The 12,500-nt window shown below is 40.3% G+C and overlaps 1 protein-coding gene across 1 annotated transcript; it reads left to right on the top strand.

Annotated features, from left to right (window-relative positions):
* Nucleotides 1–3,137: 3,137 nt before the first annotated feature.
* Nucleotides 3,138–11,885, top strand: LOC137619314 (uncharacterized). Its single transcript, XM_068349476.1, has 4 exons — nt 3,138–5,217; nt 6,940–7,086; nt 8,133–11,084; nt 11,598–11,885. Exons 1-4 carry the CDS (start codon nt 4,353–4,355, stop codon nt 11,867–11,869), a joined length of 4,236 nt encoding a protein of 1,411 aa, XP_068205577.1. The 5' UTR covers nt 3,138–4,352; the 3' UTR covers nt 11,870–11,885.
* Nucleotides 11,886–12,500: the final 615 nt, after the last annotated feature.

The following is a 12,500-nucleotide window of genomic DNA, read 5'->3' as shown; positions in this document are numbered from 1 at the left end:
ATAATAATGATAATAATAATAATAATATCAAACAGTGAAATTGAATCTTGGAAATAGTTAAGCTAAAGATAATGAGAAAGGTACAGGATAAAAGGAGAGAGAGAGAGAGAGAGAGAGAGAGAGAGAGAGGAATAGCTTTGCACCAATCACGGAAAACAAAAAAGAAAGTTTTTACACTCGGGGAGTCTCTCTCTCTCTCTCTCTCTCTCTCTCTCTCTCTCTTTCTCTTCTCAAACTTTTGAATAAATTCGCGCAACTAATAGAATTTTACAGTTACCGTGACTCGACAAGATTAAGATAAATTAAGGAGAGAGAGAGAGAGAGAGAGAGAGAGAGAGAGAGAGCACGAATTTTTATTTGGTAAAATATGTGGCCTACTAAAATCTGTCACGTATGGATATCAGACACGTTCTGTCTACACTAGAGAGAGAGAGAGAGAGAGAGAGAGAGAGAGAGAGAATACTTCTACCGGGGTCACGAATTAATTACTTTAACTCAGTTTGTAAATTTCAGCAACTGATATCCATTTCTTAACTCTGTATTTTAATTTCTTCATTTCATTTCATCAATTCTTATTATGACAAATTTATTCTAAAATTATCTTCCTTTAATGAAGAAAAATATATATGAAATTTCATCTTATTACTCCATTAACATTTTTTCTGTAGATAGAACTAAGCACGAGAACTTTTCAATCTCTTACGAATGCTATGCGGAAGTGTCAGATGTACGATGATGCAAGATCTTCGAAGGCTTTCGCACGGTTGCTTCAAGAAATTCGTTGGCCGAATAATTTCGCGATCATAATTTTCGCGATTGCGTCATTTGGCGGAGTTCTACGCATGCGTGAGTCAATCACTTGTGGATTTAGACAATTATGGAGACATATATTATCTGTTTAAAATATATATATATATATATATATATAGATAGATAGATAGATACATTGATGAGAGAGAGAGAGAGAGAGAGAGAGAGGTTATCAAAAAGCCATATACACATTGTGTGTGTGTGTGTGTGAGAGAGAGAGAGAGAGAGAGAGAGAGAGCGGTTATCAAAAAGCCATATACACATTGAGAGAGAGAGAGAGAGAGAGAGAGAGAGCGGTTATCAAAAAGCCATATACACATTGTGTGAGAGAGATAGAGAGAGAGAGAGAGAGAGAGAGAGAGAGAGAGGTTATCAAAAATCCATATACACATTGTGTGTGTGTGTCAGAGAGAGAGAGAGAGAGAGAGAGAGAGAGGTTATCAAAAAGCCATATACACATTGTGTGTGTGCGTGTTGTGAGAGAGAGAGAGAGAGAGAGAGAAAGAGAGAGAGAGGTTATCAAAAATCCATATACACATTGTGTGTGTGAGAGAGAGAGAGAGAGAGAGAGAGAGAGAGGTTATCAAAAAGCCATATACACATTGTGAGAGAGAGAGAGAGAGAGAGAGAGAGAGAGCATAAAAAAGATCTAACAAAAAAAAAATATTCAGCCATAAACAAAATATATATATATATATATATATATCACACATTATAACTTCCTCCTTTCTCTTAAAAAAAAAAAGTTTATGCATTCCGCTGATCTACAAATGATGACTCAGCATTTTTTGGATTGACGAAACCACAATAAAAAAAAATATATAATAATACGTGTTTTGGGAAAAGAGAAATTTGGATTTTTACTGTAAGTCAATTGGATGAGGATTTTGACATGGAATTTGAAAGTGTCAGGAATATGTTGTTGTTGTTGTTATTATTATTATTATTATTATTATTGTTATTATGATTATTATTATTATCATCATTTTCATTATTATTATTATTATTATTATTATTATTATGATTTGATTATCATTATTATTATTATTATTATTATTATTATCATTATTATTATAATTGTTATTATTATTATTATTATTATTATTATTATTATTATTATTATTATTATTATTATCATCGATAAACTTAATTACCCTTAATATAATAATAAAATCATTAATAAAATAACGAATCTATTTCAAAACGTAGTTATATTATAAAGAAAATAATGAAAATAATGTCATCATTGTACAATATTAATAGTCTTCTATCAAATATATAATCGTTATATATTCTATAGTTTAGAATCAATTATTATTATTATTATTATTATTATTATTATTATTATTATTATTATTATTATTAATACTTGCTAAGCTACAACCCTAGTTGGAAAAGCAGGATGCTATAAGCCCAGGGGCCCCAACAGGGAAAATAGCCCAGTGAGGAAAGGAAAAAAGGAAAAATAAAATATTTTAAGAACAGTAACAGCACTAAAATAAATATTTCATATATAATCTTTAAATACTTTAAGAAAATAAGAGGAAGCAAAATTAGATAGAATAGTATCCCCGAGTGTACCCTCAAGCAATTTTTCACAAACTTCTTTTAAAAATAAAATTATTTGTATATAAATAGCAATAAACGATAGACCAATTAATGTGAATATGAAATCTTCTAATCAAAATCTACATTAATCCACAGGTTTCCATTCTTCTGCTTCTCCTCCTGCGGGAACTCTGTCTGGCCAATCCTTATGACGCCCTTGCCTTCCACGGGAACTTCGGGGACAGGATCGTAGCCAATAGTGACAGAGAGACGAAGGGCCGACGTTCAAGACGCCCGTCCAAACTGAGAAGCAATACCGCGAGCCGATCTTGGGACAGATAGAATATCTGTCCCCTTCTTCGAGAGAAAGTCGTGAAGTGACAGCTGAAGATTACGAACTTGCGAGAGCTGAGGGTCTGGCTGGATTCGTCCGGTGGCCAGGCCAAGTCAAAGAGAGCGTCCCTGGACGTCCACTAATTGTCCAACAGCCTGGTCAAGTCGAAGTAAGCACACCTAGACGTCCACAAATTGTCCAGCAGCCTGGTCAAGTCGAAACGAGTGACCCTGGACGTCCACTAATTGTCCAGAAGCCTGGTCACGTTAAAACAAACTTCCCTGGACGTCCCCTACTTGTCCAGCAGCCTGGTCAAGTTAAAACAAACTTCCCTAGTCATCCCCTACTTGTCCAGCAGCCTGGTCAAGTCAGAGCAAACGTACCTGAACGTCCCCAACTTGTCCAACAGGCCGGTAATGTCGAAGCAAGCATCCCCAGACGTCCCCTACTTTTCCAACAAGCCGGCAATATCAAAGCAAGTGTTCCCGGACGTCCCCAGTTTGTCCAAGAGGCCGGTAATGTTGAAGCAAACGTTCCCAGACGTTCCCAGTTTGTCCAACAGGCTGGTAATGTTGAAGCAAGCGTTCCCAGACGTCCCCAACTTGTCCAACAGGTCAGTAGTGTCGAGGCAAGCGTTCCCAAACGTCCCCAACTTGTCCAACAGGTCAGTAATGTCGAGGCAAGCGTTCCCAAACGTCCCCAAATCGTCCAGCAATCCGGTCAAGTCAAAGCAAGCGTCCCTGGACGTCCCCTAATTGTCCAACAGGCTGATAAAGTGGAAGCAAACGTCCCTGGACGTCTCCGAATCGTCCAGCAGTCCGGTCAAGTCGAAGCAAACGTCCCTGGACGTTCCCAACTTGTCCAGCAGCCTGGTCAAGTCAAAGCAAACGTCCCTGAACGTCCCCTACTAGTCCAACAGGCCAATAAAGTCGAAGCAAGCGTCCCTGGACGTCCCCAAATCGACCACCAGTCTGGTCAAGTCGAAGCAAGCGTCCCTGAACGTCCCCTACTTGTCCAGCAGGCCGATAAAGTCGAAGCAAACGTCCCTGGACGTCCCAAAATCGTCCAGCAATCCAGTCAAGTCAAAGCAAGCGTCCCTGGACGTCCCCAACTTGTCCAGCAGGCCGGGCAAGTTGAAGCAAGCGTCCCTGTACGTCTCCGAATCGTCCAGCAATCAGGTCAGGTCGAAACAAGCGTCCCCAGTCGTCCACAAATAGTCCGACAGCCCAGTCAAGTAGAACTCAAGGAAAACGCAACATCAGCGAGTGAAAATAAACGCTATCTCCTTTCAGACGACGTGAGGAAACGTCGCCAGTCCTTTGTGACACTCTCCCGACACTCCACCAGGCCAAACGTCCCTCCCCTGGACCGGAAGAAGAAGAAGACGAAGATACAACCAGCGGAGAATGAACCGACCGTTCTCGACGTCTCGGTAGCTCCCGTCCGTCACGGTGGGTCGGGTAATGGCGGGAGAAATCGTCGACTCAATCGTAAATCGAAGCACATCCGGTATCTGGGGACGATTGGGAATGGAGGAGACGGGGATAACGGAGGGGAGGAGCCAGTCAGAGGATTAGAAGAAGAGGAGACGGAAGAAAGAGGAGGGAAAGATAACGAAGGAGAGGCGTCAACTTTTAGTTCGAAGGAAAGAGAATTTTCCATGAATTGTACGAAATCTGAGGAAGGTGATTGTGGAGGGGAGACTGAGGAAATCGTGAAAGATCAGCCAAGAGAAAAGACAAAGCAAGGTCATGGCACGAACGTCCAGATAATCAAATTAAACCCCGTTGAAATCAGGCCTCCCGGGGGAGAAGGAGGTGTAGGAAGGGAGACCTTCCTTCCCGGAACGACCCAAGGGCGTCACAAATCAACACGGAGCGAATTACACCACGTAGTAGAATCAACCACGGCTCAAAGGTTTAGTCGAAATACGGAGGGATCTGGGTCGAGTGTGAACCCTTGGTCGGTGAGGGGTGACAGAGACTCCGTTTCAGGTGGCGTCTCAAAGCCGCCGGTCATCCAACTTGTCCAATTAGACACCAGCAACTTCCTGACAACTATCGGACCCCTGTCCTCACACAGACTAGAGGAATGGCTTGACAACGGAACGGACATCAGGCAGATTAATCCCGCCGAAGGCGCGAATGAAGGCCCAAGACGAGTCGTCTACAGCTCCTTCATGCTTCCAGCGGCGGCCGTCGCCGCCCAGACCATCACGGAAGGCAATTCGGTAGTGGAAGAGCCTCCCAAGGAGGCGAGGTTGCAAGAGGCCTTCGGAGGAAGGGGCGCTTCAACTCGCAACTTGAAAGATGCATCTTCCCCTTCTTCCTTCGTCTCGAAGATGCCCCTGGAGGGCTCCTTCACCGTCGGACCCTTCCAGAATAGCATGAGGGACTTCTTGAGTCAGAGGACAACCGGCGGCAAAGGGCACCCGCCTCCCGCGCAGAGCGAGAACTTCCACAAGGACGTCTTGGAGGCGACCCAAGACATTATCGAGAAGGCCCAGTTGGAGGAGAGGAGGAAAGGTGAGGATATATTTGGATTATTTGGATAATCTGGATAATTCAATCAATAAACTAAATTCTAAATTCGGATATATTCTTTTCAATCATATCATCACTTCAGTATATTGAATTTTCATAGTTTATATTTATAATTTTAGAAAATTATTGAATAGAATGGCCTAATAATATTGCTTTGTACATATATGTAATGCTATGAAGGAATTAATTAACCTTAAATTTGCCAGGGCGATTATTATTATTATTATTATTATTATTATTATTATTATTATTACGAGCTAAGCTAAAACCCTAGTTGGAAAAGCAGGATGCTATAAGCCCAAGGGCTCCAACAGGGAAAAGCAGCCCTGCAGTGAGGAAAGGAAACAAGGAACTAAATCGTATTTGTTGACAAGACTACGCATTAATTATGCAAAGCTATTGTTTACTTCTATTACTTTATTAAAATTGAAAACAATTCGCCATGCAGGAAACAAGCTAAGATTATAAAGAAAATCTATTCTGGTTTCCTCACTAAACAACCTTGATTTGACATAAACAATATAATCAACCAAACAGAAGTTCGTGATGCCAGCGTACATTTGATATATTAAAATATACTAAATTAAAAATGGAGTAACTACTTAAAAGTCTCACTATTTATGAATTTTATATTTTATGGACACTTTTGAATAATTAATCCACTATCCAAACATATTACAACTAAGTATAACAATAATCATAACAATTTCCTGGTCGCATTTTAATAACATCTCACAACCACTACAACAGAAAGATCGTGGCAGAGAATGCATCTATAACGTTCAGAAACGCTTCCAGAAGACTTAGAATTACGGAAACATCATTGTCCAGTAAGCATCTATAACATAACGAGCTTTTTCATAACGCTACGTAATTGCATTAATAACCAATCGATTGCTTTTCCGGCGTTATACAAGGAGAGAATGATTTTCAGTTCGACTTTGTCGAGGAAGTTCAGACCGAAGCGAATGAAGTTTTGCGGTCCGGTGAACAAGTGGGTCTTCTTTTAATCAATCAGTCTTGGGCAGGAGATGAGGAAAGAATCGAGAGAGAGAGAGAGAGAGAGAGAGAGAGAGAGAGAGAGAGAGAGAGAGAGAGCGAGAGAGAGAGAGTTCCATGAACACCAAACTGAAATTTCTCTCTCTCTCTCTCTCTCTCTCTCTCTCTCTCTCTCTCTCTCTCTCTCGTCATATATAATTATGTATGTTTATACATACCAAGATGCTAATAAATACAAAGAATTAGGGATATATGTTTATATATATACATACATATACAGTACATATATATACATATATATATATATATATATATATATATATATATATATATATATATGTTTATATATATATATATGTATATATATATATATATATATATATATATATATATATATATATATATATATATATATATATATACATATATATATATATATATATATATATACACACATATATATATATATATATATATATATATATATATATATATATATATATACATACACTCATCAATCTAAATACCTATCTATCTATATATCTACTATCTATCTATCTATTAACGCACACAACAAAAACACCAAAAAAACTAAACTAAACACTATTTTGCAAAATACCTACCACACAACATGAGTCCATTATCACACAGTTCAACCAAGCTCATAAAAACAACCATACTAACATAACTGATTTGTAATTTCAGCTCTATTTTCAACCGTGAGATCAACCCCAACTATACCCCAGACACATAGGGGCATCAGTGCCCACGTCAGCAGGAACCGTACCCACCTTGAGGATCAGGGGAGTGCCCAAGATGTTCTGAAGTCCAAGGAAACAGGAGGCATTGATGGTGCGTAAAGCGTATGAACTTTTTTCTTTAGTTACCCTTTCAATGCTCTCGTTTTCTTTCTGTATTATCGAATACCGGTTTCAAACAGATGTAAAATAGCTTGGTTCTTCACTAGCTCCCTTAATTCCGTTTCAAACTACACCTGATGAAGGATGTGTAAGATTTGTTGAGGAAAATAAAAGAATAAATCAGATGATATAGAACTGTATAGCCTCTTGATGTATCTTTCATATTTCTGTGTGAATGAATAAGTCATTTGAGAGGAGTAATTAAGATATTAGATAATGGTAGGTTGGGTTTAAGTTGTTGGACATGAGTGATGATGGTGAAGAAAAGTTACAGAGGGTGGTGAAAGAATGCAACGTAGGATGACGGTGGTAAGTGATAGTTGGCGAGATTAAGAATGTAACAGTTTAATTTATAAATATATTTGTTAGTAAATGCAGTAGTTGATAGTAGAAGGGGGAGTGGTTCAGCAAGTCATAGAGGAGCTGAAATAAGAAAGGCAGTGGGATCTTTACAAAGGTTTAAAACTAAGGATGAATGAATGTAGGGATTTCTACGTCGTTTCATCTTTAACTGATATTGAATGATTGAATCCCGAAAAAAAAAAAAACCATAGAAAAGTGACAAGTCTTAGGTGTAATGCGATGCATAGATCCTGTAGCGAAAGAAGAGCGAGTGAAGAAGGTTATTTCGTATACTGGTTCGGAAGATTTTAGAAAGACACAAGAGAAATGGTTACCTTAAAAGGCTGTAGAGGCCGTAATGAACTGATGATAAGACTTACCTTGAAGCAGTTGAAACTGTGTGAAGATTCTCTTCATAGTGCATTATATATGATCTCTAGATAGTTAGTTAGACAATCACATTACACACATAATATATCAAGCTCTCAATATACAGTTAATAGGTATAAACATTTGTGCATCTATCAAACCAAATTTACTTTCCATATGGATAATCGTATCTTCTAAAATTAACGTTGTATTCAAGAGCTTCCAATATGCTGATGGTGCAATTATTATTTTCTCATTACTTGGCAGACAGTGACAGTTTGAATGCATCAGCTCAACTAGACGCCGTATCAAGTGGCCAGAACAAGTTCTTATCGCAAGACCACATCAGAGGAAAAATTCCCGGGAGCAACCTAGCCCCAAGTGCTACGCCAGGGACGCAACCATTCAAAAGTGGGTTAACGAGAGAGTACATGATGGACCGAGAAAAGATGCACCAGAAGTCAGGGTTTCGAGATATATTCCGCACATCACCGTCGCAGGATCCGTTCCCGCGGGTCTTGACGCCGCCTAGGCTTTTTCCCCCTTCGCCGACGCTAAGCCAGAGACCGAGTTTGGACGTAAATTTTTGGGATAGATTGCCGCCCATAAGATCCACCCTGCAGCCATATAACTTCAATCCTTTCCAAGATTTCTTGAAAGAACACGGAGTCGGAGATGAAATTCAAGCTGAAATACATAACACCACACATTTTCTTAATAGTCATACAGGATTTGATGCAATATCCCATTCTGATAAGGAGCCAGGGAGTTCTTCAGAGTTCTTTATTGTTGATTCTGACAGCCTCCCACTTCCTAACGATCAACTTTCAGCTTTCAACTTATCCCAATTTGGAGAGTTTAAAGAAGAAAGGAAAAGCACCCCAGATTTTTCATTTGGGCAAAAGGAAAACAAAAATCAACACCAGTTTCGTTTGGCTCGACCAAGTAACCCAACTCAGATAACACTACATCACCCACAGCATAATTCACCTGATTCAAGTGATGAAGAGGTTATAAACACTGAAAACAATACCAATTGGTCATCTGAAAACAAGGAACCACTCATTGTCCCTCCAAACAGTGATCAGCATAAGAGATTCCGTGCTTCGTATAAAAAAGAAGCTGAAGATACTTCTCAGTCCCCTCCAGACTTCAGTACATTTGGGGAATTAGTGAATACTGATAACCAATGGCTTGAACCAGTATCATCCCCACCCATTGATAAAGAGGAGCAGGATTCTGAATCACACGAGTCTCCTGCCGAAAAGCATCCTTTGCAATCCGATAGTTTTTCTGTTCAGGGGGTAACAGAGGATTCAATCCAAAGAAAGGATGTTTTGAAACTGTCGTTCGATGATTTTAGGGATCGAGAATTCCAGGGAATTCAAGGTGGGTTAAACTTGCCCTCCTCCATTGTCCCTGTGCCACCGCCATATTACCCCCCAACAAAGCCTCCATCAGAAATCACTCCTCCGCCGCACATTGCTCCCGCAACCCCTCCGCCAGATAGGGTTCCACCCATGCCATCCATATCTTTACCATTTGATGAAAGACTACCGGAATTATTTGAGAATGGAGCGTCTGAAGCCAAAGACACGTATTCCAACGATAGACTCCGTGGCCAAGAAGGAGAACGTAAGGATGACAGTTTCATTCACAACAATGACTTTCATGGGCTTATAGATTTTGAGTTGCAAAAACATAGTAATGCCTACCAGCCAGATAACTTCAGGACTATCAGCTCATCACTTCAAGCACCAGGCCTTCCTCCAAATTCTGCTAGAACAAATCATAACTCAAATAGACCATTCCAGAGTCAACCAAGAGAGACACCCGGCGCAGTGGCAATAGTATTCCCTGCAAATATGCATCCACCTGACAGTAGTTTCTTAGAATTTCAGAGGGAAGTAGCTGGATTTTCTCCTGCATTGCACCACGAAGGCTCTCCATCACCTAAACTAACACCCGAACCTTTACACAGGCTTCCTGAAAGTGATAACTTATTTTCTACTCTGCCTAATTTGGCTTCGACTAGCCAATCATACACAAATGACAATGGAGACAATACTAAGACATACTCAGAAGAAGATGAGAAAGCAAATGAAGTTGAATATAGGGAAAAGGCTCCAGAAAACTCTGGATCTCAGTTCAACGTTGGAACTATAAACCGGCCTTTCAAGATTGGGAAAGAAAGGCAAAACAATGGACCTCAGTTCAGGCAAGGAAATAGAATACCTAATTTCAACCAGAATAGTAGGAAACCACCATTTCCAAAAGAAAACAATTCACAGTTTTTCCCCCAAGGTAATCCACATTTTGCTCCTGGAAACACAAGACTTCAATTCAACCAGGATAACAGACAACCACACAATAACCCTCTGAAAAAACAGCCTTTACGTCAGCCACAGGGAAACCTATTCTTCCAGGGCCCAAATAACCTCCGTCAGCTTCCTCCGCTCCGTCCGCCTCCATTACACGCAGTTTATGTTAAACCGCCCCCTGACCGTCTCACGGCTCCCCCTAGCCACCTCAAGCCCACCAAATTTATAAATTTCGATGTCCCCAGCTCCGAGAACTTAGTGGATAGCAACGATGATGAAATCCTCTCGTTCTCCGAGAGCATTAGCAATCAGCACACAGATCACAACATTTTTGATGGAGGGCCGGCCGATGAAATTGGATTCAAGAGCAATGGTAACCCGAGTAAACAAACCTCCCAGTTCCAGCAGAATCATAACTTACCTAGTTCAGTTAACCTTCCGAAGGCCAGACACCCTATTCATCCACCAGCAACATCCTCGGTAAACTCCTTTTCTCATCCTTTTGGAATTCTCTTTCCTTCTCAGAGTCCTCAGCTAAGAAATCCTTCTCATCAGTCTCGTCCATTGGGTCCCTCTCCCATACCACCATTACCACCAAGTCCTCCACCAGCTCCTTCTCCCCGTCCACATCCACATAGACTGCAATTTCACCCTCCTTCACAGGCAGCTCCATTAAGTTCTCTGCATCCACCATTAAGACCTCCCAGATTTCCTTCCTTCCACGAGATGGAGAGCGATTTCCAGCCACTGGGCGTCATCTCCCAGCCTCTCCCGGAAGACCCCCAGGCTCGGAACATCCGAATCTCCGAGAGCCATGCGAAGCTCATCCAAAACATGCAATACGGGGTTGACGGCAGACCCCTGGACATCTGGATTCCAATCCTAGATGATGATGGAGGTAATTTGATTACATTTTGAATTTAAAAAACATAGTAAAGCTTAGTTTTTTATACAAATTTAAGGACAGAAATGAAAAGAGCCTTACCTTAGCTTTGGATTGTCAGGCATTTTTAAAAGAACTACCGTCAAACCTGCACTAGTGAGCCACCCTTGGGAATTTAATAAATAAGAATTTTAAGTTTTATTGCACAGAATGCATCACATTTTTTGGGAATAACCATTTATTTAGCTTTAAGAAAGTCAGTGATATTGGCTTGAACTGGCGCTCAAGGACAGTGCCTCTGTAAAATTCGGACTGGAAATTGGTGGCACTTGGATGCATTGGGCAGGGCCGGTGCCCACAGAGAGCAGTTTACATTATAAAGACATGTGGACTTAGAAAAAGTGGATCGCTAGGGCAGGTGGATCGCTAGTAGAGGTGGATCATTCTCCTGGTTTGACTGTACTGTGATTATGCATTGCAAATGTTTCTTAAAAAAATTGATAATTGTTTTATTTTGTATTCAAACAGGTTACAATACAAGACGCAGCATACAGGAAGTTGTTGAAGAAAAGAGCATTGGTTCCTCCCAGGGTACTAGAGACCCAAGAAATGATGCCGGCTTCGAAGCTAGGTCAAACTCTCCGCAAGAAGGCAACCTCGAAAATGGGAGCATTGCCGAGGAGCTCGGCTTTGGTGCCAAGGAGGAATTGGGCGATGTTGATAACAATACCCAAGAGGCAAAGAGTTCCGAGATTCCTCATACCCTAATGCCAAGAATTGTGGTTCCCAGTTGGGCATGAAGAATTACCGTATAACGCCAACAATCTATTCTGGTTCAAATCATTCTTGAAGTTATGTAGTCCTATTTGGTAGCTTATACGTATAATTAAAAGGTATATATATATATATATATATATATATATATATATATATATATATATATATATATATATATATATATGTATATTTATGAAGCCATTTCTCTGGAAATCAGAGATTTATTTCCAGTGGCGTAAACACCCCCGAACTGGAGACATTTGGTAACCCAGTGAATAAAGGAGAGTGGCTTGTGTCCAAAGGTTAAGACAAAAGCACCGTAATGATAAAATAATAACTTATTTAGGTTTCTTTTAGATATATTCTTTGCGTATTAGGATAAGACGAAAACATTGTAGCAATCGAATAACTTATTTATGGTGTTATGTCTGTAAAAAATATATATTATTTTGTACCTGGTAGAGAGGCTGGTCCTCTCAACCTACCTAGTGAAGTAGTAGAGATTCTGACTGGGTGCAGCTCAAAATCCTCAATATGCTCCTCCCACAAGCATCGTGATTGGCCACCACTCAAGTGGTCTCTGCTCCGCCTTGGCTCGCTCTGCTCGTAAACAGAACATTATGTCATTGCTCCTCTGCTCTGGCAAGCTGTGCA

The sequence above is a fragment of the Palaemon carinicauda genome, chromosome 25 (assembly GCF_036898095.1).
Source record: "Palaemon carinicauda isolate YSFRI2023 chromosome 25, ASM3689809v2, whole genome shotgun sequence".
In the NCBI taxonomy this organism is placed as follows: Eukaryota; Metazoa; Arthropoda; class Malacostraca; order Decapoda; family Palaemonidae; genus Palaemon; species Palaemon carinicauda.
This window is presented reverse-complemented; position numbering and strand designations above follow the sequence as displayed.

Excerpts from the sequence above, each read along its gene's own strand:
- LOC137619314 (XM_068349476.1), top strand. The coding sequence starts at position 4,353 with ATGAATTGTACGAAATCTGAGGAAGGTGATTGTGGAGGGGAGACTGAG. Across the intron at positions 7,087-8,132 it reads GGAAACAGGAGGCATTGATG|ACAGTGACAGTTTGAATGCA; the intron begins GTGCGTAAAGCG and ends ATTACTTGGCAG. Across the intron at positions 11,085-11,597 it reads AATCCTAGATGATGATGGAG|GTTACAATACAAGACGCAGC; the intron begins GTAATTTGATTA and ends GTATTCAAACAG.